The following is a 27,160-nucleotide window of genomic DNA, read 5'->3' as shown; positions in this document are numbered from 1 at the left end:
TTTTTAAATATCACAGCAGCCAAGTCTTTTTATAAAAATACAATCTAGGGCTTGGGTCCCAAAAGTTCCTTATGTTTTGTCCTGTCAGATTCTCTGTTTCCTCTTCAATTTATCTGTAATGTAAGCCTCACCCCATTTCTGCTCTGATCCTGGGACTGCCCAGCCTCCAGCCTTTCCAACTGGTATGTCAACACATTTCTACAGGTAATGATAAGGGTCACAATATTAACAAAAACCTGGACACCTCAAAACCAGCCTCCCCCCCGCAACCCCCTTCCCCAGTGGCTTATTAAAATCAACTTGAAGTCAAAACCATGAACAAATGTGCCTTTTCCAAATTTGCAGCCTCAAGGCAGATGAAATGGTCAAACGTGTTTGCCTTTTAGGGTTGCCCTAGGAAGAGCTAACAAAAGGGGTGACGGCCCTTAAACAGCTGCTTGGGGAGAAGGACATCTGCCTCTTTTACCAGCCATTCAGTGCTCAGGCCTTGCCTTGAAAAGAGCACGCCGGGCTGGGAAGCAATAGTTCTGGGGCAGCCAGTTGTTATATGGCTTTTGTCTTAACGAAGTCACCCATTACTGTTGGAGCCATAAGTCTGCAGGAAGCCAGCTGTCAGGGCTGTGGCACAGGCCCCTCTGGGTGGCAGGCAAGGGGAGACAGAGTGTCTGTGGCCAAATTCCCTTTTAGACACCTGAGCCTGGCTGGCTTTGTAACTGGAGAGATTTGTGTCCTCCCCACTCCCATCTTCCCTGGGGAGACCACGGGGCGCTTTCTCTTGCCCTCCACCCTTGGAGAGACATCGGGGACATCTCGGGCTTTGGATTCCTTGGTTTGCAACTCCCCAAGTGCTTAGCTGGGCTGGGTTCTGCTTCGGTTGGCTGGCGTTTGGCGCTCTCATCTAGCGCTTCCCTTTGAAATCTACCCCCTCCTTTTTTTTTTTTTTTTTTTTTTTTTTTAAACCAGGTATGATGATGTCAAACGTGATGCTGATGCTACAGTTACAGACACGGCCCCTGCTGGCGCAGCCTCTCTGATTTTCTCTCCCTCTCCGCGTCCAGCGCTGGGCTTTTTCAGACAAGTGCATCTCCTAACCAGGTCACATTTCAGCCGCGACCCACTATCCGTCTGTCACCGGAGTCAGACCGCAGGAGGAGGGCGGAAGAAGACGACGGCGTTTGCTTCTCCGACCGCGGGGTGGGAGGAAGGACATTAAAATACTGCAGAAGTCAAGACCCCCCCCCCCCCCCGAGGTCGGACCCTGACCACGATGCGCGCCCCGGGCTGCGGGCGGCTGGTGCTGCCGCTGCTGCTCCTCGCCGCGGCCGCCCTGGCGGAAGGCGACGCCAAAGGGCTCAAGGAGGGTGAGACCCCCGGCAATTTCATGGAGGACGAGCAATGGCTGTCGTCCATCTCGCAGTACAGCGGCAAGATCAAGCACTGGAACCGCTTCCGAGACGTGAGTCTGCAGGGCCGCGAGGGCCGGGGGCGCGGGTCTGGGAAGGAAGGCTCGGAGCAGAGCCCCGGGCGCCGGAGCGGCGGCTGCACGTCGCAGCGACCCGCTCCGCAGCCCGGGCGGCTGACCGCACCGAGAGTAAACAACGTGCACCCACCCGGCTCCCGCCGGCCGTCGCCGGGACGGCTCGGCGCCCCCTCCCCGAGGCCCCCGGGCCCAGGACACCAAGCCCCACAACCACCCAGGGCGAGTCCTGGGCAAGGAGTTGCTCCAGGGGCGCGCGCTCCAGACGCTGTCTCCACTGCAGGCCGGGCGCGGAGAGGGGCGCGGGATGCAATGGGGGTGCAGGACGGGAGGGGTGGGGGCCCCGGCTGCGGCTGAACCCCCGACCAGCTCCCCTTTTTTTTTTTTTTTTTTTTTTTTTGGTGGCAAAAAAAAGGAGGCCCCCAGGCCTGCCCCCAGCCGGGTGGATGCTGCAGGCTCCACATACGGGGCACTGCAGAAGGGGCAGGTCTGGGTGCGGCCGGGAAGGTAGCGTCGTCTTGTGCGAGTGCCCTCTGTTCCCACCTTGGGCTTTGGGGGAGGGAGGACAGAGGGGAGAGAGCCCTTGGTTGGGGCTTTGAGTTGGGGTTGGGGGGGGGGGGGTCCTAGCAATCCTCATTAGGCGACATGGTGAAAGGCGTGTCCATGACTGGGGGCGGGTGACAGCAGTCGAAAACAGCCGAGCCCACCTTTGGGTGGCCACCAGAGCCAGGTCTGGGGTCCCCATGCAGGGTGGCGCGAACTCATGGAGGCTGGTTTTCCAGGACCAACCTTTCGTGGGGGAGCCGGGCCCAGAGTAGGTAGCGGCTCCCATCCAGAAGGAAGACTGCGGAGCCCGGTGGCCTTGAAAAACCAGAGGGGAGGGCCCAAGAGCTGGATCTGGGGTCTCTTCGCGGACGCCTGCCCGAACCCTGGCTTAACCTTGGGCCGAACTTAGCCTGGTGGGGGTTGGGGAGGCGGCTGCGGACTGACTGGCGCTGGCGTTGCTGCAGCACTTTGTTTACGGGCACCTGTAGATTGGAGGGGAAACCAGAGGCTGCGTTCCCAGAAGGGGGAAGTTGGGGCGAGGGGGGCGGGGGCGGAGAGCAGAGGGAGTGGCTGGGACCCAGAGAAGGGGGGGCGGGGTGTGAGGTGGAGGATGGGCCCGGATGCAGATGCACCAGAGGAGAACGCTGGTCCTGGCCACCTAGTGCTCTCAGATGGCTCTAATGTGACCCCGGTTCTTGCTTTTCATTTGCCACATTCCCTCATCAGACCCACCTGGTACAACACTGACCACTCCGGTGACCTTTCTCATCTTCTCTTAAATTGTGAGCGTCCAGAAGTTCCTTAGAAATGTGTTTAAAACACACATGCTTCATATGATCTCCAGCCAAATGATGGAAAGAGGCAGAGATAAGGATTTTTTTGTTATGGTGAGAGAAGTGCCGGTTTCTCTTCAAAGTCTAGGGTAGGTTGTAATTCATCAGAAAGAGTCGCATTCAGCCAGGTGCTGGGGCAGAGTGGCCAGGGCCCCAGAGCAGGCAGTTTGCCCCTCCTACGGCTGATCCAGCCAAGGGAGGCAGGACCCTCAGCGAGGCCTTTTCCGAGGCCCCTGCAGGCCCAGCACAGATTAGCTGCAACCGCCTGCCGCTGCCTGGGAAGCAGCCCCACGGCGGCAGCAGCAGCGAGGGGGCGGCCGCAGGCTGGTCCATCCCAAATCCACGTGTCACCGGTCCAGGCCTCCCTCTGACTCGCTGGCTGTTTGATCTTCCAAAGTGAGACTGGTGAAGGTCAGAGGGAAAAGAAATGCTTAATCAGAACAGTAAAGGTGTAAAAATAAAGATGCCTCCCCATCTCCCTTCCTCCACCTGCTTCCAATAGCCAACTCTGTAGGTGAGGATAAATGACTGACTGCTTGGCCCCCTGACACAAGGCTGCCCACCTGTCTCCCTGTACTGGTGCCAATCACTTCCTCCTTCCTCCAATGCTTATCACAGGAAAGGCAGCAGATTTGAAATTCTGCAGGACCTGACCCCATAGGGTCCCTGGAAAGCTTTAGGGCATGTATTAATTTGGGTGGCCTCAGGCTTTTATGGTGTCCTCTAAAACACCTTTTAAGGTAGCCTTGGCTTTGGGAAGACAGAATCAGGGAGAGGAGGACAAAGAAAGCTAGGCAGGAGGGTCTGGCTCTGGAGTTCCACTGGCAGCTTCTGCAGAAGGGCAGGAGGCTGCTAGCTCAGAGCCACTGCATTGCACAACTCTAGAGGTGCCACAGTATGAATGGCGCCCCCTGGAGTTGTGCAGTGCTCAGACCTTCCACAGGGACTGTGCCACCACTATAGACTCTTCTCATCCCTCCTCTGTTAGTAGAGGCCCCGCTTCATACTCTAAAGCCTGAAGCCCCTCTAGTTGTTCACAGTAACATAGGGCTTTATATACCTTTCATCAGGCCAGCTTTCCTGAAAATATGCCCCTTGGATCCTCAAAGGATGCTGGCATCGCCAGGTCGAACCAGAACCTAGTTCATAACCACAAAATGGCGCAGCCCTCCCCCCCCCCGTTTTCCCTCAGTAGAAGGGAAGCAAGCGGGAGGAGTGGAATGTTGTTGGGGAATAGGATGGAGGAGTCAGTACGGAAGGTGAGGGACAGGTCTCATGAAATGCTGTTGACTGAACTGAGGGGAGAAGACTCAGGGAATCACGTGGAAGAGGTCAGGAGGATGAAGAAGAGGAAGAAAGCGTGGGCAGTTGCTGCAACATAGAATTGGCCTGAGCTGGTTAGAAGGGAGTTCAGTTTCGAATTCTTTCTCTGAGCACTAGGATTATAGGGAGGCAGGATTTACCAGCAGAGTAATCCTCGCCTCCAGTGGGTGCAGGGCTCTCGCATCCTGTGCTTGGGTAGATTTCCTCTAATGCCCAGTGCCTTGCTGCCAGGGAGGAGAGAACGTCATGCCAGAGGAGAGGAGGAGGTTGGGATCTAGCTGTGCTCTACCCTAGGCAGGCCTGGGCTTTTCAGAGGCTTGCTCCCCAGTGCTATTATCTCCAGATTCCCTCCCTGCAGAACTGGGTGGGATTTGACTACAGGTCTCGGAATAGAGCATCCAAGGCCTCATAGATAGAGATGGACACGTGAGAGGAGGCAGGCCCATTACACAGCATTCTTCCCGGCGGGCTCCAAGAGCCTGGCTGGGCAGCACTGAGTGTTCTTTTTCTTCTTGGCTCTTCTCTACTTTGTACTCCACCTCCATTAAACTTTAATGATATTTATGGGCGTCTAGCACAGTGCTCGGCCCCCAGGAGGCATGCAGTTAACTAAGGTACCTTGAATCACCGATTGTGGTGAGTGCTTACATCTGCCAGTCCCTGCAGTAAACACTTGATCTGCATTGCCTCTCGCCCCTTAACATCCCGTGAGCTATTTATCATTCTTTGTGATGCACCCATTCTATGGTTGAAGAAACGCCCCCGCACAGAGAAGTTAAGGAATGTAACTTACCCAGGGGTTGAATAGCTGGTAAGTGGTAGAGCTGGGATTTGAATCCAGGTCATCTGATTACAATCTGCTTTTAGGGAAACTCTAGGCCTAACCCTTAGTGAAAAATGGGAAGAAAGAAATCTCCCCTAGTTTGTGCCCTGTGAGCCTTCAAGGTTGCCCTGGGCTGGAGCCGCTCCTCTTAGGAAGAGGGGGGCAAAGCCCTCAGTGTCTTCAGTAGCCTGCCACCAGCCTGCTCCCCACCCCATGACCTAGTGAGACCCGAAAGGCGAGGCAGGAGTGCAGTATGCTAAGAGAGCTCCGGCCTGGGAGTTGGAAGGCCCGGGTTCAGGTTCTGACGTTGCCACTGGCTGGCCAAATGATGCCAGGTCCGTCCCATCCCCTCTCTGAGCTTTGGTTCAGGCTGGGAGGCTAAAACGAATGTGTAAGCATGGAGGCATCTTGTCAGAGGGCTGCAGGGCACCCCGTTTCAGGCACTCTCCAGCCCCGTCAAAAACTGCCAGATGGATCATCATTTCTGTGCCCCCGTCCCCATGAGAAAGACTTTGATGTATGCTCACTCACTCACTCGTTCGCTGCAGATCTGAGCACCAACCCTGTGCCAGGGGCTTCACCTGATCCTGGGAGCTGGCTCAGGGAAGTCATGCCTGCTGGTTACTCATGATTCTCACTGTTTTATGACCACCAAGTAAGCCAGTAACAGGTTTTAGCCACAAAGGGGCTCCCTTATCACCACCCCTCCCCTCTCCCCACTCCATACACCTAAATCGATGCAAGTGTGGGAATGAGCTGCACAGGTGTTTGTGAATAAGTGTGGGTGTGTGAGAAGAACCCCAAACTGGGTCAGAATGGATTCCATAATTGGGATTTGGGGATGGGAGGGTAGGTCCTTTCCTGGCCTCCTTCCGCATTCTGATTTTGAATCCTCTCCCAACTGGTGGGGCTGGCATCTCCCAGAGCCGCATCAGCATGGTGAGGGGCACTTGAACACCCAGCGGGGCTCCAAGCCTTGGGAAGAGAGGGAGAGAAGAGCACTCTTTGCCTGGAGAGGCTGTCGTATGGTCCTCTCATCTTCCAGGGAGGCTAAAGAGGGTGGAAGATCAACACCACCCCCTCCCATTCTCCAGAAGGTCAGAAGTCTGTCTAGAGGAGCAGAAGAGTGCTATCCTGCCCCAAGGGCCCAGGGAGAACACTCAGCCTGTCTTCCTCATGGGAGGACAGAACTAGCTGTGTGACCTTGCGAGAGCTCCTTCCCGTTTCTAGCCCTTGATTTTCCCATTGGTTTAATGGGCTGGCTAACAGAAGCATCTACAGAGCTCTTATCAGTCTTTGACTCTAGGAGGATGGCACCAGAGTCAGTCAACAGCCCCTTCACCCGAAGATGTACCCCACCCACCCCCCTCCGCCTCTCCCACGAGCTGGGCAGCACAGTCTTTGGGTTGAGGGAAGGGATTTTCTCTTTGCTCCAGAGGAAGTATCTGTGACCAGAGCAGGGTAGGGTTTGCATTAGCCAGAGACAGAGAAACCTGACAAATGGGGCCTTAATGATATCTTGGGGCAAATACCAGGAGGTAGTCCTACGCCCCTGTGTATGTTTCCCTGCAGGTGTAACATGGGTCTTCTTCGGGTTGTAAACAGGGAAACTGTATGCCTAGGCCTAGGCCTGGATACACCGCTGTACCTCACCTTGGTGGGCAGACCTAGGCCCACCTACAGGCTATGGGGTGCTGTGGTTCTTGACATGCGACAGCCTCTTAGCTCCTAAGGGCTCAGCCAGAGTTCATTTGCGGGTATAGCCCCTTCCTCAGGCTTCCCACGGTATTTATTGGTCATAAATTCATTTGGCACATGTTGGCACTGCCTCACGATATCACCTCCACTGTGGGCTTGTATCTCAAAAGTCCTCCCGCCGGCCTTTTAAATGTGTGTTTATCACGTTCCTCCCACGGTTAAACTCCTGAGGGCAGGATCTGGGGACAGACTGCTTGCACACCTTACCCCCCTGTCCTCCAGGGGGCTGTGCACACAGTAGGTGCTCAGTGTAGATGTATGCATTGTGGAATGTGCCAGAAAGGATCTCAGCTAACTCGTCCTGTGAGCCACCCTCCTCACCGTCCTCTCTGGGTAGCAGCATGGTGGGTGCTGGGGCTCTGGGCTGAGCCATGTTGCTTATCTGGGGAGTTCTCTTCCTCTTTCTGGACTCTGGAAGGTTGAGGCAGTCCAACTAGAACCCTGGCACCCTGACTCTCCAATGATTCATTTGGAGGAGAAGGGAGTGCATGATGCCTTGAAGGCAGATTGTCCTTCAGCCCCTGTGTCTGTGGGCCTGGACCTGGCTGATGCCAGCCTCACCCTTTCAGCCTCCTCCGCATCCTCAGTATGCCTCCAGAGCAGTCCATCCACCTGTCAGACCCTGGAGCAGCTAAGCACAGGACTCTCGCAGGCAGGGCACAGGTTCCCCACGGCAGGGCCTCCTGCCCCCCCCCCCCCCCCCCCAGCTCTCTTCCCTGACATCAGAAAAGATGTCAAGGCTTCACTCAGCTAGACGGATAAGCCAGGCCTGGCCAGTGTCTTACCTCTACCTGAAGGACGCCCTCTGGCTCTTCCCCTGCTCCCTTGTTCCCTTGTAGGAGTCTGAACTTCAGGCTCTTTCCCCTCTATTCTCAGAGCTCTCAGCTTGGAAGAGCTGGGGGAGCAGAACCATGGAGCCTCAGTGGCTCTAAAGCACAAGCTCCCACATTTTACAGATGGAGATGCAGACCCAGAGAGGTGCAGGCACCTGAGAACCCTTCTCCCCTCTCAGCCCCGTGTTCTTTCCTCACACCATGCCTATGTTTCCTTGGGGAGTAAATCCTGTCTCCACTCATGTTCCAGAAGGGAAATCGAGGTCTTGAGGCAGCTCAGAATAGAATTTCCAACCCCCTCTCCCTTGCACCCCGCCCCTGTCCTCTCTGCCCTTTATGGACCCCTGGGGCTGCCGCCTAGAACCAGAAACCCAAGGGCGGGGGTGTGGCTGTGATGCCCAGAGCAGTGGAGAGGTCAAGCCCGTGGAGTGCGGGCAGGGGTGCTTGCATACCTGCGGCCAGGTGGAGCCCTTGGCATGCTGGGAGTGATAAGCACATTTTGGCCCTGCAAGGAAATTCCTCCAAGGGGAGAAGGGGTGGAGGCCGAGAGTCTCACAGATGCCTGTCTCCTTCTGTTTGCTCAGGCCGAATACGTAGCCCCTGCCACTCCCTCTGAGAGAGGAACAAATATTTAATGACTGCTCCTGTTTTCACAGCCTCCACAGGGCAGGCACTGCCCCCTCAAGATGCCTCCTGCCTGGGTATGTGACGCAGGAGTCGGTATTCGGCTGAGAAGGAGCCTAGATGGTCCGCACTGGGCCCCTCCTCACTCCTTTCTGGGTCCCTCACTCAGTGCTCCTCTGGCTGTTTGTAGGGGTGGGGGGCGGTGGGAGGAGGCCCCAGCCACAAGTGCCCCCCCCCCCCTCCTGGGCCTTCTCCTGGGGACTGGGCTTCATCGGAGGCTCCCTTGCCTGAGGAATGAGGCAAAAATAGTGTTGGGCACCGGGCCTTTTGGAGGTTGAGAGGGGCCTGGCCCACTTACATTTTTAGAGGTTCTCAATCTATTAAAAAATGAAGAAATGCCCTAACAAGGTTACAGAAGTTGTGCTGTATTTAAAGTCTCACGATGGACATCTTTCTGTCCTGTTCGTGTGCCTCTGTGCCTCTGCCTCGTTTGGTGACAATATCCAAAGTCTATATTTGAGGCCCCCCCCCCCGTGACCGTGAGACCCAAAAGCGCCTCTGCCCCCCTCCACTCCCACTGGAACCCTGGCTTCAGTGGTCCTGTTTCGTGGCTTTTGAAAGTGCAGTGCTCCACAGTTTCTGAAGTCCTCTGAGACGTTGTGCTGGGTGCCCCCGCACCTCAGGGTGGAAGGCAAGGGAGCCTGCCCATTTTACGGACACAGAGGTGGGCTACGGGGAGGGCAGTATTCCAGCAGGCTGTCTTGCTGGCAGTCAGAGGCAAGGCCAGGCGGGAGCCCGGTGCCCTGATTCCACGTTGGGGGGGGGGTGGGCGTCAGGCTCCCCATCACACTCTGATGCAGAGGCAGGTGGAGATTTGCCCAGGTGCTTTTTAGCCCAATACATCGGGGCCCCGAGGGCTGCTCTTCTTCTGCTACATTCACTGTTGTGTCCCGTCTCCCTCACCAGATGGAGAGGCTGGGAGAGATTGGGTTAATTCAAGCTGTGAAGTGAGCGGGTGATTTGGGTGCTAATTAAAATGACAGGAAGTAAACAGCGCTTGGAAACACCCAGCATGCGCCCCCTAAGCCCGGCTAGGCCTGCGCACATACCACCAGCTCTCCCCCAGCTTGGCACAGTGGGCCCTGTCTCCATGGCAACCGAGCTGAGCCGCAGAGATCAAAGCAGGAGATGGGTTAGCTCCAAACCAGCAGAACCAGGGGCTTATGAAGGGGTTTGTGGGAAGCGCCTGAAGAAGACTGGGTCCAGGTGTCTCTCCCCACCCTTGCCAGCCCCTCCTCTGGCTACAGGACTCCCCGTCTAGGGGTTGAAGTGGAGCTGATGTGGTGGGAGGAACCATCCATGAGCTGGGATTGGGCCTCCAGGTCCAGCCCCTGGCCTGGGACTTTCCTCACCTGCTAAAGTTTATGGGTTTACGGAGCGGTATGGAGTCCTGGTTAGAGGGGCATGGATTCTGGAATCCCAGTTCTGGGGGGTGGGGGGAGGGGTGCCAGTACCCTGCTGTGCAATTGATATGGGATCCTGCGTAAGTCACTTAACCTCTCCAAGCCTCGATTTTATCGTCTAGAAACAGGGATAATAATAGTAATTTTCTCTCAGGGTTGTTGTAACGAGTAAGTACCTGAGCCGATGATATAAGGTGCTTAGCACAATGCCTGCCAAGTGGTAATTGCTGAAAAGATATTAGCTGTTATTAGCAGTATTTTTACTATGTGCTAGGTGCTGGGCATAGACAGGTGACTTTTATAAGGTGTCTGCCCTCAAGGAACTGGCCATCTAAATAGGGCAGAAGCAAGGGCATCCCTTGGTGTAACTGTAGCAGCTGCAGTTGGCCCGAAGGAAAACTAGCTATGGGGCCACGTTAGGGAAGATGATGGCCGAGTCGGGCTTTGAAAGAAGAATAGAAATCCTGGGGCCGGATGCAAACACACATCCCACTTGGGGAAGGAGGCTATGCCGAGCCATGCTGAAGCATCGGCTGAAAGGACATGGGGCTGGCGTAGCCAGGAACAGATCGAGAGAAGGCTTTCTTCTGTAGGTGACCGGGAACGGTGAGGATTTTTAAATACAGTATTTATTGTAGTTTTTCCCCTTCATTAGAAAGTAAAACATGTTCACTGGGGTGCCTGGCTGGCTCAGTTGGTTGAACACGTGACTCTTGATTTCGGGATTGTGAGTTCAAGCTCCACATTGGGCATAGAGCTTACGTAAAAAATAAAAAAAAAAAATTAAATTAAAAAGAAAAAAGTGGGGCACTTGGGTGGCAAAGTCAGTTAAGCATTCCATCTCTTTTTTTATTAAAAAAACTTTTAAATGTTTATTTATTTTTAAGAGAGAGGAGCAGAGAAAGAGAGAGAGAGAAAGGGAGACACAGAATCTGAAGCAGGCTTCAGGCTCTGAGCTGTCAGCACAGAGCCTGACACGGGGCTCAAATCATGACCTGAGCTGAAGTCAGACGCTTATCCAACTGAGCCACCCAGGTGCCCCAAGGCATTCCATCTCTTGATCTCAGCTTAGGTCTTAATCTCAGGGTCATGAGTTTAAGCCCCAAACTGGGTGTGAAGCCTACTTAAAAAAAATGTTTTGGGGCGCCCGGTGGTTCAGTCGGTCGAGTGTCTGACTTCAGCTCAGGTCATGATCTCACGGTTCGTGGGTTCGAGCCCCGCGTCAGGCTCTGTGCTGACAGCTCAGAGCCTGGAGCCTGTTTCAGATTCTGTATCTCCCTCCCTCTGCCCCTTCCCCGCTCATGCCCTGTCTCTCTCTGTCTCGAAAATAAATAAACATTGTTTTTAATGTTTTTAAGTGAAAAAGAAAAAAAAAATAAAACATGTTCACATTGTAGAAATTTTGGAAACTTGGAAAAAAGCAGAAAGATGCCAAAATCCTTTGTATTCCTATCCCCCAGAGCAAACCATGTTAACATTTTGCTACAAATCCTTTTTACCTACTAACCTTTAGGATTTTTTTTCAAAATGAGAACGAAGTATATATTCAGTGAAGAGTTTTAAGGAGGGAGAGATGTGGTCAGAATTGTGTCTGGAAGGACCCCTGTTGCTGTGGCCGTGTCGAGGACAAACAGTGGGAGACCCGCCGGGGACGTGGCAGCGACTGAGGCTGGGGTTGCCAAGGTGGGACAGGGGCATGGTGGGGAGGAAGGCAGGCTGGAGACAGCGGGTGAGGTGGACAGGATGTGCAGATGATAAGCATGGCCTTTGCCTTGCTCTTGTAAACTTGGCGAGGGTGCCGTGATGTGCACACCACGGGAGAAGGCGGAGAGCCCGGGTTCCCGTGAGTCAGCCTGTGCCTGGCGCACTGAGCATCTGCTTTGTGTGTGGCGCCCTCAGAGGGAGGGAGTAGCTGCTCTTTTTCCTCCCCGAGGCCCTACGTTACGGGCGACAACGCCAGAGGAGATGAGGACAGCATTAGACCCAACGTGCAGAGCTGGAAGGACCCTACCTTGGAGAGCTGCTCAGCACCAGTGAGGGCTCTACCAGAGCCAGCCCACCCATAGGGCATTTTAACATGTTCGGAAGGTGGTTCTAATGCGCAGCCATTGCTGAGACCCACATGGCACAGAGGAGGACCCTTAACCCCGAGGATGCTCAGGGAGCCAAGCTTAGAGCAGTCTCCGAGCCCAAAGGCCTCCCTACCTCTTCTGCACCCCCTTCTCAGTGCAAGACTGTTCCTCTCTCAGTGAGCGAGGCCTCGCCTACGCACATCGGGTCGTCCGAGGGGTCCTGACCCGGCTGTTCCTCTGTCTTCTGGCCCTTGGCTGGCTGCCCTGCCTCCCTGGGCCTCAGTTTCCTCCTTTTTTATGGGGTTGATCCTATTGGTCCTGCCGGTTTCTCAGGATCCTGAGGGTAGAAGGAAGACAGTTACATGAAACTATTTGGAGAGGACGTAATTTGAAAGCACCGTGAAATACAAGTCGTGGTGCACTTGTACATTCCAAAAGTTCTTCCACAGGTCTGCTCTGTGCTGAGCACCGCTGGGCGCAGGGGTGGTCACGGCTGCTGAAATCAACCGGGTAAAATAGATGTGCTCTTCCTTTGCCCAGAAATGTGGATCTCAGCCCAGGACCCACCTTCCCTCTGGCCTGGCCCTCGCTCCAGAGCACTGGGCAGGGGCTCTTCGGAATCCTTGTTTCTCGGGGGAGGACATGATAGATCAGCAGCAAAGCCGGGACAGCACCAGGCCCCCTGTTTCCTGAGATGACCCTAGTGCCTTTATGGGGCCATTTGTCACAACTGCTAATAAGCCCACTTGGGTGCCATAAATAGACACCATTGCACTGAAAGGCATTATTCACACTTACCAACAAACACCTCCTTTTCAGCGTATAGATTGTGCCAGCCCACACCCAACCTCAGGGTCCCCTGAGTATATCCCTGGGCTCTGCCCCTGTGCCACCCACAGGACCCCATCACCCTTCCCCAAGGGATGCCCCAGGGTGATTCTCCTCACACTCCACTGGTCTCTGCTGTCCCTGGGGGCTGGGGGGAGAGCTCTGTCTCCTCACTTGCAGGGGCTCCTCATGGGACCTCTCCCTGCTCCTTTTCTGCTCCTCTGCCCAGAGTCCTTGGTCTCTTGTTCTGCTATAACAGCTTTTATTAGTTGAGTGCTTTCTGGACACCGAGCGCCCCTCAGACACCATCTTTAATCTCTGAGTGGTCCCAGGAGATGGGTGCTGGGCTCCTAAAGGTCAAGGCGCTTGCCCACGGTGTGCTGCTAAGGGGAGTATGGGGACTGTGTGACCCTGGGGCCCTCTCTCTCTCTCATCCCCCTCTCTAGCTGGCGGCTCCCACTCTCCTGGGAGCGAAGGCTGCTTAGACATGGGCGGCAGGCAGGAACAGGCAGAGTGAAGGGTACGGAGAGAGAGAAGGGTACAGAGGAGATGGACAAAAATGCACAGAAACACCCATGAAGGCAATACAGGTAGCACAGAGCTAGCACAGCCAGGCCCTCATGGGGAGAGGTCTGCTGGTCTCTCTCCCTCCCCTTGCCCCCAGCCCCCCCTCACCTTCTCTGTCTGTGTGGAAGAGGCAGGAGGGCCAAGCCCGAGGGAGGGCCTTGGCACCCAAGTGGGAAAACTGGGAGCTGCTCACAGAAGTGGGCTTTGTTAACCTCGTTTCTGGATAAAAACCATCTGGCATTGGGTGAGCTGCCTCGAAGTGTCCTTGTTGCCTTGCACGCCCAGCATGCGCTGTTACCTACACGTGTGTGCCTGCGAACACACGCTCACAGACGGGACCTGCACACCAGCACATACACACGCTACAAATGTGTGCCTGCGAGTGCGCACGCGTGCACCCAGGGCCCTCGTGAATGCACACGCATGTGCAGAAGCACATACACAGGCATACACTTGGCCTCGGCCCCTTCCTGGCCTTCGCCCAGGAGGCCATGTTGATAAGGGCCCTCGCCCCTGCCTGGTGCCCTGATGCTTGGCAGCTTCCAGAGTCAGTGGCCTCAAAGCCCTGGGGCTTTCAAAGCACTTGTGGGTGCTTGTTGCTGCCTCCATGTAGCTGCCCTCTAGTGCGGGAACCCCATGCCCTCTTCTCCAGGCCTGCCAAGGGTCTGGCCCCTCCCCACCCGCACCCCCACCCCACAGCGTGGCCTCTGTCTTCCATCCCTGCACAGCTCTGATCTTTGGGTGGATGGGACTCAGGATGAAAGGTGCGGCTGCACGTGGCTTCTCATGCCCCTTCGCCCCCCAGCTCCAGAGCCCCATCCAGAGGAGGCCAGCAGCTGGCTCCGTGATGTTGCCAGCCTGCGGTCCCAAGAAGCCGTCTCCCCGCCTGCCTGCCGGAGCTTCCACCAGGAGCGCCTTGGGAGCTGTTTGCTGGTTTCAGCAGCTGCCTCTGCCCCACAGGGGCTAGTGGGGAAACCGAAAGGAGTTGGGGATTTTGTGCCAGTGAGCTTAGGCCGGGCGGGAGATGTTCTGCCTTGGCCACGGTAGGATCCGTGGGCCCAGGGAGGCCCTTGTGGCTGGAGCAGAGTGAGGGGCTATCTCCCTGTGCCTTAGGTCTTGGAGACTGTGTGCTGTAGCCAAAAGAGAGGTCTGTGCTGGGTGCAGGAGACCTGGGTTCTAAGACAATGGGATCTGGGATGGGTCATGTCCTGTCTCTGGGCCGTCCAACCTCTCCTGCAAATAGAGGGGGCTCGGCCAGATGACGTCAGCGGGCTTTTTCAGGACCCTGGAATCTGAGGATTTGCAGCTGGACCAGGGTAACCAAGGAAAACATTGACATCAGGAAGGACCACAGCCCCCCTTTCTCTCAGTGCACCATGTAAACACTATAGGAAAGTCAGAACTTGAGTGAAAACAGTCTCTGTGCAGTGGAAGAGAGGCCCTCCCTCTTGCCCCACTCACATGGTGGCTGGTGGCAGGGTTGGGGACTACCAAGGGAAAGACCCTGGCTGAGGGAGAGAGTGGCATTTCTGGGACACTTAGGGCACAGGTGTGAGAATCACTGGTCCTGGGCACTATGGGTCCCTTAGACATCTGTCTGATGGTCAGGCCAGGGCAATGGAGAGATGGGGCCTTGCCCTTTCAAAGCCTCACCTCTAGTGCTCCTAAAGCCAGCCCTGAGTGGGCCCAGGCCTTAAGCTCCCTGTAGTGAAGACATAGGAATACTGTCCTCCAATTGAAGGCCATAGAGCTTAGAGAACTGTATAGTAATCAAAGACCATTGCCCAGCACCCACGGTCACATGAGGAGGCCTGAGCGCACTGGGACCACATGGTCTAAGGGTGGGCATCACACTAAAATCCCCATCTCCCCTTCTCTCCTCCTGCTCCATTTCCCGTGATCTGCTGCTGCTGCTTCCGGATCCCCAGGAGGTAGAGGTAAGTACCCCCCGGGGTCTCTCTGTGGTCTCTCTGCAGCCCTGCACCCCACCCTCCTCTCCTTTCCCTCTACACCCTCTCCCTGCACCGCCCAGCATGGGATGGAGGGGTAAAGAATATAAGGGAGAGGCCGGAAGGATTCTGGAAATGGGTTTGGGGGGATAGAATTCTGGGAGAGGCAGCTAGCAGGGCCCGGGTCTGGGCAGCCCCTGGGGTGACAGCAATTAGCTTGGGGGAGCAGTGTCCCAGCCCTCTTCCCTCTTGGCCCTGGAGTTGAGCCTTGCCTCTAGGATGTAAATCTTAGCCCTTCCCTTCTTCCTTACCCCTGTGTCCTTCCTTAGGATGACTACATCAAGAGCTGGGAGGACAATCAGCAAGGAGATGAAGGTAACGTGCCCCTCCCAGGTGAGGGAATATGACTGATACTCCTGAAGATAAGAGGGCACATCCCGACCATGGCCTTGGGGGTTCTGTGGCAGCCAGGCCCTAATGGCAGTTGAGCTGAGGAGCTCTGGTTATCAGGACTACTGGAGAGAGGAGCTTCCCAGCTCGGAAGTGGGGCTGGGGGTCCCTGGGCTCTCTGGCATTGATTTCTAGGTGACCTATATTCTGGCCCTGTGTCCTTGCAGCCCTAGACACCACCAAGGACCCCTGCCAGAAGGTCAAGTGCAGCCGTCACAAGGTGTGCATTGCCCAGGGCTACCAGCGGGCCATGTGCATCAGCCGCAAGAAGCTGGAGCACAGGTGAGGGGCTTGGGGAGGTGGCGGTTTTTGGGGCATTGCTTAAATAGCAAGGGCTTGCCTGATTGTCTCCTATGTGGTAAGTTATCTATTGCTGCAAAACAAACTTCCCCAAAACTTAGTGCTTAAGACAACAAATGTATTATCTCACATGGTTTCTGAGGGTCAAGAATCTAAAAATGGTTCCGTTGGGTGGTTCTGGCTCAGGGTCTGTCATGAGATACAGTCAAGATGCTGACTGGGGCTGCATCATCTGAAGGCTGGATTGGGGCTGGAGGATCCACTTCCAAGCTTGCTCGCGTGCCTATTGGTTCTAGTCATACGGACCTCTCCATAAGGATGCTTGAGTGTTCTCAGAACGTGGCAGCCGGCTTCCCCTAAGTGAGGCGTGTAAAAGAGAGAGAACAAGGAGGAAGCCACAATGTCACTTATGATCTAGTCTCAGAAATCATACATTGTTACTTCTGCTACTTCTCTTTATCAGGAGTGAGTCTCTAGGGGAAGGGAATTAGACTCCATCTTTTGAAGGGAGAGTGTCAAATAACCTGTGGACATATTTTAAAACCACCACACTGTATGAGATCAATCACCAAGCAGTGTGGGACTCAGGGAAAGTCATATCTCTTCTCTGGGACTCAGTGTCCATATCCATAAGACAAGTAGGTTGGTCCAGATGGCTTAAGGTTCCTTCCAGCTCTGACATGCAATGACTTAATGAAATATTTACGGTTGTAGCTTCTGAGGCTTGCAGAGGAGGGAAAGGTATTAGCTCTGTCCCAAGGACAACACCTGCCAGGATCCAAGACCCCTGGAAAAGGTCCCATTTCCCTCCCCTTTCTCCAGGAATCCCGGTTTCTATGTGAACTCTTTCATAGAAGAGTTTGTAAATGTTGGTGAATAACTCAAAGACAGAACCCTTGGTGGCCAAACAAAACGAGTCTATGGGCCAGACGTGGCCTGTGGGCCATCAGTTTGCAACCTCTGATAAATCTTGCAGTCGGCCCTGGGGTTGCTGCCTGAAGGCCCTGTTGGACTCAGTGACCACAGGAAAGGGGAAACCGTGGGTGTGTCCCCTGCCCGGTTGGCTCCACCCTTATAAGCTGGAGGAGGGTCTAGCTGGGGGTGACGGAGAGGGTGGGCCGGGGCAGGGAGGAGGCCACATGTGCTACAGATTGCAAGGGCTAGCTTCTTGTTAGAACCGGTCTCTCGAACCTTCCCTTTGCGTGTCCCTCTCTCATTTTTGCCTCCATCCCTGTGCCTTCCCCACCCCTGTCCTCCTGTAGGATCAAGCAACCTGCCCTGAAGCTCCCTGGAAACAAAGACACCATCTGTAAGCCCTGTCACATGGCCCCGCTCGCCTCCGTCTGCGGCTCTGACGGCCACACTTACAGCTCAGTGGTGAGGACCCCAGGCCCCGGGGGTGGGGGTGGGGGTGGGGGGTTACACCTGAAGCCACAGGGAGCAGAGAGGACGACTCGACCAGGGCCTCCTGTGGGGCTCCCGGTGCTGAAACAGAGCCGGAAGTGCTTGGTCGGTGCATTAAGCGTGGCTGACCATAGAAGGGTCACCTGAGCCCTGGGCTAGGGCTGCCTGAGAGTCCCAGCCAGACCCTGCCCCTGGCCTTAGGCAGATGCAGGTAGGCAGTGGGGCTTGGAGGACATAGGTGATCAAGTAACTGCAAGTCAGAGTAAGTGAGGTGAGGTCCTCAAGAAAGTACCCAGGGCTCTGGAACGAAGGAGATGTGTCATCCAGTCGTCAGGGGTGACGGATGGATCTTTCCACAGGCATATTCCCACCTGGAGGGCATGGTGTTCACTAGCAAGCACCAGGCACTCTGGGGCAGGAGGAAATAATCCTCCATGAGACAACCATGTGGGAGGGAGTGGCGACGGTTGTGGGGGGGGGGGGCGGGCGGAATGGATCCCTACCTTACAGGATTTCTATGTGGGTTAAATGAGACCTTTGTGAAAGCATCTTATAAACTTTAAAGTACCATAGAAATGCAGGTGCTCGCTGTGACTGCTTCTGCTAGGGACCAGGAGGTGGTAGTTGTTTGGTTTTTGGAGGGCACTGTCAGCCAGGGTTGGGTTCTTGGGCTTAGGAACCCTTTTGGGGTGAGATGCAGATTTAAGAGTCACGCGCTATGGGTGATGATTGAAGCTGGGGAGGGGTGAGGCCGCTGGGAGAGGAGAAGGAAGAGAGAGAGAATAAGCCAGAGGCTGAGGGCAGAAGGTACACTGAGGAGGCGGGAGGGATACAAAGGATCCCAGTGAGCTGACAGAGGGAGGGGGTGGAGGACAAGAGTGCTGTTGCACAGCCCAAGGACAGAGCAAGATTTGGGGAGGAAGCTGTGGTCTGAGGGTCATGGCGGTAAATAGTAAGGAGGGAGAGATCATCAGGACGTCAGGCTTGCATCCCAGCCCCACGGCCTTGGACACATTACTGGGCCTCTCTGAGCTTCCATGTTCTCTGCTGAGCACGAGAGACAGAATTCCTCCCTCGCAGAGCTGGGAGAGAATCTAAAACACTATGACCGCTTCTTAGTAGCCATCATCTCACGGGGATAAGCCAGACACGACAAAGGAAAATACTTTCAGGGCCAGGAGTGGATGCGACCCTCTCCGAGGCTGGCTTCAGCAAACAGCTGTGGCAGAGGGTTTTTAGTAAAGGCTGGGGGAATTAGCAGATGTTAGCAGATAGCTGGCAGCTTTTGTCCAGAGCTGAGCAAAGCCCCCCGGAGGTAACTGTGCAGAGACCATTGAGGGAGGGGCCAGCAGTCAGTTCCCCAGGGACTAAGGGACTGTGGTGAGAAGGAAGATAGGCCAGAAGGCAAGGAGGCAGTGGCAACAGGCAGCTAAATAGAGGGGTGTGAGGGGATGGGGTTGGGGGTACGGGGAGACTGGTGTCCTGGGAAAGATAACTGTGCAGAGAGATTAAGCTAGTGTAGACCAGGGTTCATGGGAGCCTTTGAATCCCTGGGAGGCCCCTTCCAGGGCCTTCAGCCCCCTCACACTGTGGACCTGTGGCTTCCCAGAGGGACCAGCAGGGCTAGCCCTCCAGGCTATTCATGGGGACTGTCCCTCCTGTCAAAAATGGGGAAGGCAGCTGTGGCTGCCTGGTAGGCTGGAAGGACCCCCAGCTACAAGGACCCATGGGTGAGCCCCGCCATCACGCAGCCTGACCTTTCTTCCCGTGCAGTGTAAGCTGGAGCAGCAGGCCTGCCTGAGCAGCAAGCAGCTGACCGTGAGATGCGAGGGCCCCTGCCCCTGCCCCACAGAGCAGACCTCCCCGTCCACCACCGATGGCAAGCCAGGTAATGAAGAGTGCTGGGCCACAGCCAGGCTGGGGGAGGCCTCACTGCCAGCGTCTCCTGGGACGTCTCCTTCAGGGCTCAGGGATGGCCAGAGCAGGAAGGGAGAAGTGGCAAAAACAGGGACCTGCGGGGCTGGGGCGCTTGGGGCTCGGGTATAGGGAGCAGGTGCTGTGTGTTCTCAGTGCCAGGGACTGCGGGGGGAGGAAGACGAGGGGTGATTTCTCCCCTTCCCCCTTAACCACTGCCCAGCCTCTGGCCTGTCGGGCAGCATCCCAAAGTGAGATCGTGCTGTGCTTCGCCCCCACCTTCACCCCTGCCCGTTTCTCCCCCTCCTACCGACTACAGAGACCTGCACAGGTCAAGACCTGGCTGACCTGGGGGACCGGCTGCGGGACTGGTTCCAGCTCCTTCATGAGAACGCCAAGCAAAATGGCTCTGCCAGCAGCGGGGCCAGCCTGGCCGGTAGTACAGAAGCTTCTTGCTGTGCCTGGGAGCGGGGAGGGCAATGGGGAGGCAGGGGTGCACTGAGCCAGCCTGCCTTGTGTTACCTCCTGCCAGACCCTGAGCCTCAAAAAGGGCCTAACCCTGGAACAAGGGGAGGTAGGCTGCAACTTGGCAGGAGGGGTTCAGGTTAGCGAATAGGAAGAACTTCTCGACGAGTGTGGAAGGATCTTAAACCCTGAAATGGGTAGCCACGGGAAGGCGGGAAATTCTCTTCCCTGAAGGGCTCCCCAAACAGGGTTTTGAATAGCTCAGGTACAGTCCTGTGTAGAGGCAGGGGGACTGACCTTCGGCCGTTCTTGAGTGTCTCACTCCCACGGTTACAATCTGAGCTGCCCTGACCCTTCCCCTGAATAGATGGAGAAGGGATGGGTGGACAGGTGGATGAAATGGCTTACCTTGAGCGTGACCTAACCGTGGCCTTCTCCCCAGGGCTGGACAAGAGCCTGGGAGCCAGCTGCAAGGATTCCATTGGCTGGATGTTCTCCAAGCTGGACACCAGTGCAGACCTCTTCCTGGACCAGACAGAGCTGGCGGCCATCAACCTGGACAAGTACGAGGTCTGCATCCGTCCCTTCTTCAATTCCTGCGACACCTACAAGGACGGCCGCGTCTCCACCGCTGAGTGGTGCTTCTGCTTCTGGAGGGAGAGTGAGTGTGGCGCCTCGCTGGCCCCAGCCCCCTGCCCCCCTTCCAGTTCACCTGCCTCCTGCTCCCTCCAGTGCCATGTCTGTCAGAGCCCGGGAAACCAATGCTTTAACTCCATTCCTTGTCAAGCTCCTCGGTGATCCAGATTTTGTGGGTCCTGGAGCACGTGCCCTTTGGGAAAGTAAAAACTACAAATGTCAAATTTCCAAGCCCCCTCGGGGCCTTGGAGGGAACTGATGGATCCTAAAGCTGAAGCCATATTGCCTTCTTTAGTGGTTCCACTTCTGGGAGTGTCTCACATTACTTGCTCCCAATCTGTGATCGTGTAGGTGACCATCAGCCTTAGAGATAGGACATCATTTGCTAGGTTTTTATATTCGGAACCAGAGCTGGACATGTGCTTAGAGGTCACCGAGGCCAAGTGGCAACCATCGCCAGTGGGGAAACTGAGGTTCCAAGGGGTTGGCTGACCTGCTGGCCCGGAGGTAGGGAAGGCCCTGGTGCTCTGCCTCTGGTGTTCTGCCTGGTTGGTGGGAGTTCAGCATCCACGGCCTGAGGCCAAGCCTTCCACTAGGGCTCCACCATAGGCCGGTTTGGGACTCTGGGCCAGTCACTGAATCTTTCCAAATTCAGTTTCTTCATCAGATCTAGGAGACTGTTGTGAGGGTGAATGGAGAAAATCTGCGTGCAGAGCACCGTGTAAATCACAAATCCATCTGCCAGAGTGAAGTGCCTCGATCACTTTTAGCGGCCCTCCTGCCCAGTCTTCCTGCTCTCTGCCTTGCCCCAGCACATTCACCTTCCAAGCCTGGGAAACTCACTCTGTCGGTCCTATACAGCAGCCTCTTTGCGTAGGAGGCAGAGAATGATCTCATTTTACAACCAGCCAGGCCTCTAGTTGGGAAGGGCTAGGGACTTCTCAATGTCACAGGCAAGTTAGATTTGGCTGCTGTTATTCTCAGGCTTCTGTCTAACCTTGGGCCTTTCCCCCTGGGGAATCTGTGCCTTCCACCTCCTCTTCTGAATCCTGCACCCTGATTCCATGAGTTCCCAGCATCCTCAGAGAACCCCGGGCCTCTCGGGGCACCACGGCCCATGCCACAGCCAGGGAATGGCCTCCCCCAGTTGGAGTCTCCATGCTTTTTTTTTTATACTGAAGAGCCCCTTTGTCGGTTTTCAGGACCTTAGAGGGATCAGTGCATTCCACTACCACTGTGGGGCTTCCCCAAATCAAAGCCTGGGTATTTTCATCTTGCAGAGCCTCCTGCCTGGGCTTCTAAGCCTTGGGGGCCTCTCATGAGTCCCACGAGCACCATGGGATGGCCCCCAGCAGAGGCTGCTTTTCTCCCCACAGAGCCTCCCTGCCTAGAGGAGCTGGAGCGCATCCAGATCCAGGAAGCTTCCAGGAAGAAGCCAGGTGAGGGGGTTGAACTGGGCTCAGAGAAGGAGGCAGGGGAGGGCCGCCCCAGGGACCCCCTGAGGTGCAGGGACTCCAGCTCCTGGGCATTATGGAAGACATTGAGCCCAGAGGAGGCCCTGGCCTAGGAAGACAGGAAAGGGAACTCCCTTCCTGTTCTTATCCTCGTGGTGGGACAGGGTCTCCCAACCAGCCCCTCGATAAGTGTGTTTTAAGCACTAATTTTGTGCCCATACATTCTGGAGCTGGAGGGTGGGATACAGAAGGTTTAATTCATTTCAGCAGGGGTATGTGCAAACTCAGGCGAGCCGCCTCCATAGCAGATGTTCACGTAGGCAGCAAATACTTAGGCGCCAGCCCCAGAGAGACGGCAGTAGACCTGGCCCAGGTGATGGGCAAAACAGACTTGGTCCCTGGCCTCATAAAGCACACAGGTTACTTGGGAAAACAACACACAATTGACACACCAAAAAGATAGCACTACCGACTGTAGCTTGCGGAAGTATGGTGCCAAGGGAGAGCACAGTGGGTAGAAATTAGCCTGGGGGTCTGCAAAGACCTCTGTGGGGAGCCGGTCTTCAAAGGAAGACCTGAGGGATGAGAATGAGCCAGCCCAGGGTGGGGAAAAGCTCAAGGATCTTGGGAAACAGTGAGAAAGGCGCCCCCACGGGCGGATGGTGGTGGCTGAGGGGACAGAGGGCCAAGGGACCCCATAGTTAATTGGGCCCATGGCATCAGTGCCCATGGGACCAAGTGCTGGAACCACCCCACGAAGCCTTGTTGACCGAGAGCCCAGTGGCCTTTGGGGACGGGTGTTAGTGCTACTTCCTCCAGGAAGCCACGCTCTTTCCTGCTGGCAGCACCCCTCTCTGGTCTGTGTTCCCTGAGTGTGCTCGCTGGGCCTCCAGGTGCCCATCCTGTGGTGCCTGGAATTGTCATTTCTACATGGGTCTCACCCGCATCCCCCAAGGGGCAGAGTCTCTGTCTGGGTCGGTGCTCTCAGAAGAAGTCTGTTGAGTGGACAGAGGAGGCGCACTTCTAGAGCCTGAGGGAAAATGCGTGGGCCCTGAGGCTGAGGGGAGAAGCCTGGGCACTGCTGGAGAGGACAGCCAGGCTAGAGGAGCTGCTGCAGGATATAGGGGGTGTTGAGCACTGTGACATCAGGGAGGCGGATTTTCTCGGACCCCGTGAGTCGAGCCAGAAGAAATGCTGGGCGTCCCGCCCTGGACGTCCGGCCTTGTCGGGTGGCTGGTACCTGGGGTGGCTGGGCTCTGGTGGGGTCTGGACCCTTGCCGCTCACGCCCAGGGCTCCAGGGCCACGTCTCCAAAGAGCTCACACCCCAGCGCGTCTGCTCTGACCCTGCCGGGCCCTGTCACCTTCAGGAGTCTTCATCCCGAGCTGTGATGAGGACGGCTACTACGAGAAGACGCAGTGTGACCAGAGCAGTGGTGAATGCTGGTGTGCGGACCAGCTGGGCCAGGAGCTGCCAGGCACGCGCGTCCACGGCACCCCCGCCTGCGGTAAGGGCCGGGCGGCAGCATGGGACCCTCTGACCTGCACCTGGGAGGGCTTGTGGGGCGCCCGCCAGCAGGGAGGAGGGCTGGCCGGCGGGGTCCTGACCTGCCCCTCGGCTCGTTCACTTCACAGACGAGATCCTGAGCTTCTCAGGGGACTTTGGGAGTGGTGTCGGCTGGGAGGACGAGGAGGAGAAGGAGACAGAGGAAGCAGGCGAGGAGGCCGAGGAGGAGGAGGGCGAGGCGGGCGAGGCGGACGATGGAGGCTACATCTGGTAGAGCCGTGGCAGGCCAGGGTGCCGACGGCCGGGGGAGACGGGCCAGCAGAGACCTGGACAGAAGCGGGCGGCTTATGAATGGATCCGGAAAATACAGCTGGAAGGACCCTGGCTCCAACGGGGAGGACTGGGTGTGTGAGTGTGCATGGCACGCGTGTGGCACGTATGGCCAGGACGTGTGAATGTGTGTGTGTGTGCGTGTAGCATGCGCTGACAAACGTGTCCTTGGTCCACGCTGCTCCAAAGACCTCCTTGTAGCTGTTTTCTTTCCATTTACTGTTGGTTTTAAATACACATCCACACACGTATACCACAAGGTCAAAATCGATGAAATGAGATGCTCCCTGCCGCGTCCCAAGCCCCATTCGGGCCCGTCCTGACACCCTTGGGTTGCCCTACCTGGGGTTCCTTGTCTTGATTGCTAATCTTGGCTCAACCAGCCCTGCCTTCTCCTACCCTTGCCTGCCCTCTCCCTCCCTGCTTTTTAGGGGTCCCCATTGCAGAGGGGAGGGAGGGCGGGGAGCTGTCTGCTGTCTGAAGTCCTCCTAAGGCTGGGCCAGTTTGGCTGTGACACTCCCGCCACCCTCAGATGACGTGGGCTGGGCCACCTACTACAGTGAGCCCTTTCTCTTCACCGGGTTCCCTGGCCCTGGAGAAACTCTCCTCTTCTAACCCAAGCCTGAGTGACCGAGGGTGGCTGAGGCAGAGAGGCAGGGGCAGGGGGTGGCCTTGCCAAGCTGCTGGGCGGGGAGCAGAGTGAGGAGGAAGGAAAAGGGGCCCAGGGTGAGTCTGCCTTTGCAGATCTGGCGGGAGCTCTGAAAAGCGGAGGCAGGGTAGCCCTGAGAGCCAAACCCCGGAGCAGCCGGGCCCCTCTCCGTGGGCCTCAGGTGGGGGCCTGGTCTGGGCTGCTCCCTTGGAGGCAGTGGGCAGTGGTTACACAGGTGGGTTCCTCCTGGCCTTGTGCCCCTGGTCCGCTCCGGGAGCCTGAGGATCAGGGAGCAGGTGAAGAGGCCGGGTCTTGGCCAGGTGTACACCCACCTCCTCGCTGCCCCCTTAATAGATGCTCCTCTCCCATCCAGGCCAGTGGAAAGGTCATTCCTGAGACCTGGGGAAGGAGAAGCAGAGAAAAGTTCCACTTGCCATGACTTTTCTCCATCTCTCCTTAAGACAGAGGCGCCAGGCCCATTTCCATCCCCTCTCCTCCCAACACCAGGGGTTACCCTCTGACCATTCTGAGGGTCCCCTGAGGCCGCTCTAGTGGAGGGGCTTCTCCAAGCTCTGAAGTGTTCAGAGGTTGTGAAGTCGGAGGGGATAGGACTAGGGCAACCAGACTCTGAAGCCATGCCTCCCTGTCCCCCCAAATCTCCGTATCAGGTGGGAGCCCGGATGGATGAAACCATGCCCCATGGCATGACGCAACCGTGTTTTGTTCTAATCTGTCCCGTTCTCCCTGTTGAAGCAAATTCCTTAACACCTTTGTTGAAGAGTTTCCAACCTGGATCTGGGCCTCTCATGCCCTTCTGTGCGCAGTGAGCACAGTGTGTGTGTGTGTGTGTGTGTGTGTGTACGAGAGTCTAGGGGCCGTCCCTGGGGGCCTGGGATGTGAGGAGGGGTGCCTGTGTGCTGGGCGGGCAGCAGGTGTGGTGTCCCCCCGGCATGGCTCCCTGGGCAAGGCTCCAGCCTGTGCCTGCCAGCTTCTGCAGCATCTGCTGTGTCTGTCGGACCTCATGGAAGAACCTCACCTAGTCTGCCCCTTTTACTGCACCCCGGAATCGACATCTTCCAAGTTTTCTCTTGGGGAAAATAGTGAAACTGCAGTTAGCCCCATGAACCCCGCTTCTCATTCCACAGCACAGCAGCACGATTCTGGTCGTGAAGGTGTCACGCTGTTCCAGAGCCAGCCCCCACCCCCGCCCCCGCCCCGCATCCCCATCCCGTCTCCCTAGCCCCCTCCCTGTCCTCCCACCTTCTCCCTCTGGCCCCGGCTCAGTTCAGGGAACTGCCCTCTGCCCTCTGAGCAGGCCACCCCTCTCTCACTCGGAGCTACTTGAAGCTTCCCAGAGCTCTCGCTAGGTATGGAGTCTGTCTGTCTCTTCCCTCTGCCCCAGCTGAGGCTTCCAGAACTGTTGCTGGGAGTGGCTGTTGAGGAGGCTGGGGCGTTCCCGGGTGGGGACGGGTGGGGAGGAAGGGGCACCCCTGTCTCACTGTTGCCCTCCCCTCCTCGGGGCACGTGCTCTCTCTGTCTCTGGGTCTTCTGACTGTGCACGTTTCTTATGACCTTGTAAATATGTTGTAGAAAGAAAGCAAAAGGCGCTGAACTAGACCCTGGTGGGACTCAGGGGTCCCACCTTGCCCTGTCTCTGAAGCCCCCACACTGCTTTTCACCCCACTCTCTGAGACTGAGGCCCCCCAAAGCTAGACAAAGCAGCTTGTTCCCAGTGGGTCGACAGCCTCCAAGTGACTTATCACACAAGCTGTAGGTCTTCTCGCGAACAAGCTTTCAAGGTGGCCCTTCCTTGGCTCCTCGGATTCATGCCCTTGACCGAGCTACCTGCTACTGGCCCCTCCCATGTCCTTCTACTGGGATATCCTCTCTCCCCTGGGTTAGGCGGGCAGTGGCGTTAGGGCTCTGTTGAAAAGAGCTCAGCTAAAATTTAAGAGCAGTTTCTTGCCTGGCCCTGGAGCTGCCCTTGGCCACCCCAGGCGTCCTCACCCGTGGGCGCTGGGAGAGATAGGAACGCCTAAGATGGGGGGAGTTGGAGTTGGAGAGAACAAATGTGCCTTGAGAGACCACTCAGAGGGTTCAGGGTGATGGGGAAGGAGGCATGGCGTCTGAGCTCAGGAAGGAGGAAGAGGAAGGTGAAGTTGATGAGGGCACCATGGGGCATCATGACTGCCCCCGATTGTCCTGCTGGTGCTGTGACCAACATGTGGTCAGTGGTCACACTTCCTTCCCCACGCTGTCCCCCTGGTGTCAGTGGCCACCCCCGCACCTTTCATGAGCTCTGTCTGCTTCCAGCTTCACCTCTGAGTGGGTGGAGTCCATGGGACCCGCGCCGGAATCTTCCATTTAACCAAAGCCTCACCTCAGCCCTTGGGGAAGACGAATGGCTAATGTACTGGCACCCAGCACCATTGTGAGGCTGTGGGCTGGCGGGGGGGTGGGGCACAGGGAAGAGACACTGGGGGCACAAAAAGAGACGGGAGACATCCCGAGGAAGTCCCAAGCAGAGCAAACTGCTTTATAGCCTGAAGCCTACTTAAATTGTGTTATGTGCAATAACTGAGCTTAGAGTTAAGAATTGTGTTCAAGTGCTTGGATTTCCGTCTGTATATTTAAGTGCTGAAATCGTATCTTTCAGTAATTTTAGATGTCTTAAAAAAATCGAAAAACAAAGTGTTAGACCGTGTGTGTGCATTGATGGGCACTCAAGCGTCCCGTGAGTCACCCCACCCTCTCCCTTTCCCCTGTGTCCCCAGCCCCTCACCCCCAGCACCCCCTCCACTTGGGGACCCCGCCTCGTGTTGTCTCTATCTGCCTATTACTCAGCCTAAGGAAACAAGTACACCCCACACATGCATAAAGGAAATCAAATGTTATTTTTAAGAAAACAGAAAATAAAAACTTTATAAACACCACCCACTGGCGATGTTCTGATTACT

The 27,160-nt window shown here is 56.2% G+C and overlaps 1 protein-coding gene across 1 annotated transcript; it reads left to right on the top strand.

The window, feature by feature from the left end:
* The first annotated feature begins 965 nt into the window (after positions 1 to 965).
* SPOCK2 (SPARC (osteonectin), cwcv and kazal like domains proteoglycan 2) lies at positions 966 to 27,136 on the top strand. Its single transcript, XM_043596577.1, has 11 exons — positions 966 to 1,456; positions 15,076 to 15,084; positions 15,426 to 15,471; positions 15,714 to 15,828; positions 17,109 to 17,223; positions 19,024 to 19,138; positions 19,484 to 19,600; positions 20,072 to 20,290; positions 21,642 to 21,704; positions 23,088 to 23,225; positions 23,353 to 27,136. The coding sequence occupies exons 1-11, from the start codon at positions 1,268 to 1,270 to the stop codon at positions 23,496 to 23,498; spliced, it is 1,272 nt and encodes a 423-aa protein (XP_043452512.1). The 5' UTR covers positions 966 to 1,267; the 3' UTR covers positions 23,499 to 27,136.
* The last annotated feature ends 24 nt before the right edge of the window (positions 27,137 to 27,160 follow it).

The sequence above is a fragment of the Prionailurus bengalensis genome, chromosome D2 (genome assembly GCF_016509475.1).
Source record: "Prionailurus bengalensis isolate Pbe53 chromosome D2, Fcat_Pben_1.1_paternal_pri, whole genome shotgun sequence".
NCBI lineage: Eukaryota > Metazoa > Chordata > Mammalia > Carnivora > Felidae > Prionailurus > Prionailurus bengalensis.
The sequence above is the reverse complement of the archived record's forward strand: the minus strand, read 5'-3'. Positions and strand labels throughout refer to the sequence as shown.

Excerpts from the sequence above, each read along its gene's own strand:
- SPOCK2 (XM_043596577.1), top strand. The coding sequence starts at position 1,268 with ATGCGCGCCCCGGGCTGCGGGCGGCTGGTGCTGCCGCTGCTGCTCCTC. Across the intron at positions 17,224-19,023 it reads GCCACACTTACAGCTCAGTG|TGTAAGCTGGAGCAGCAGGC; the intron begins GTGAGGACCCCA and ends CTTCCCGTGCAG. Across the intron at positions 21,705-23,087 it reads AGCTTCCAGGAAGAAGCCAG|GAGTCTTCATCCCGAGCTGT; the intron begins GTGAGGGGGTTG and ends TGTCACCTTCAG.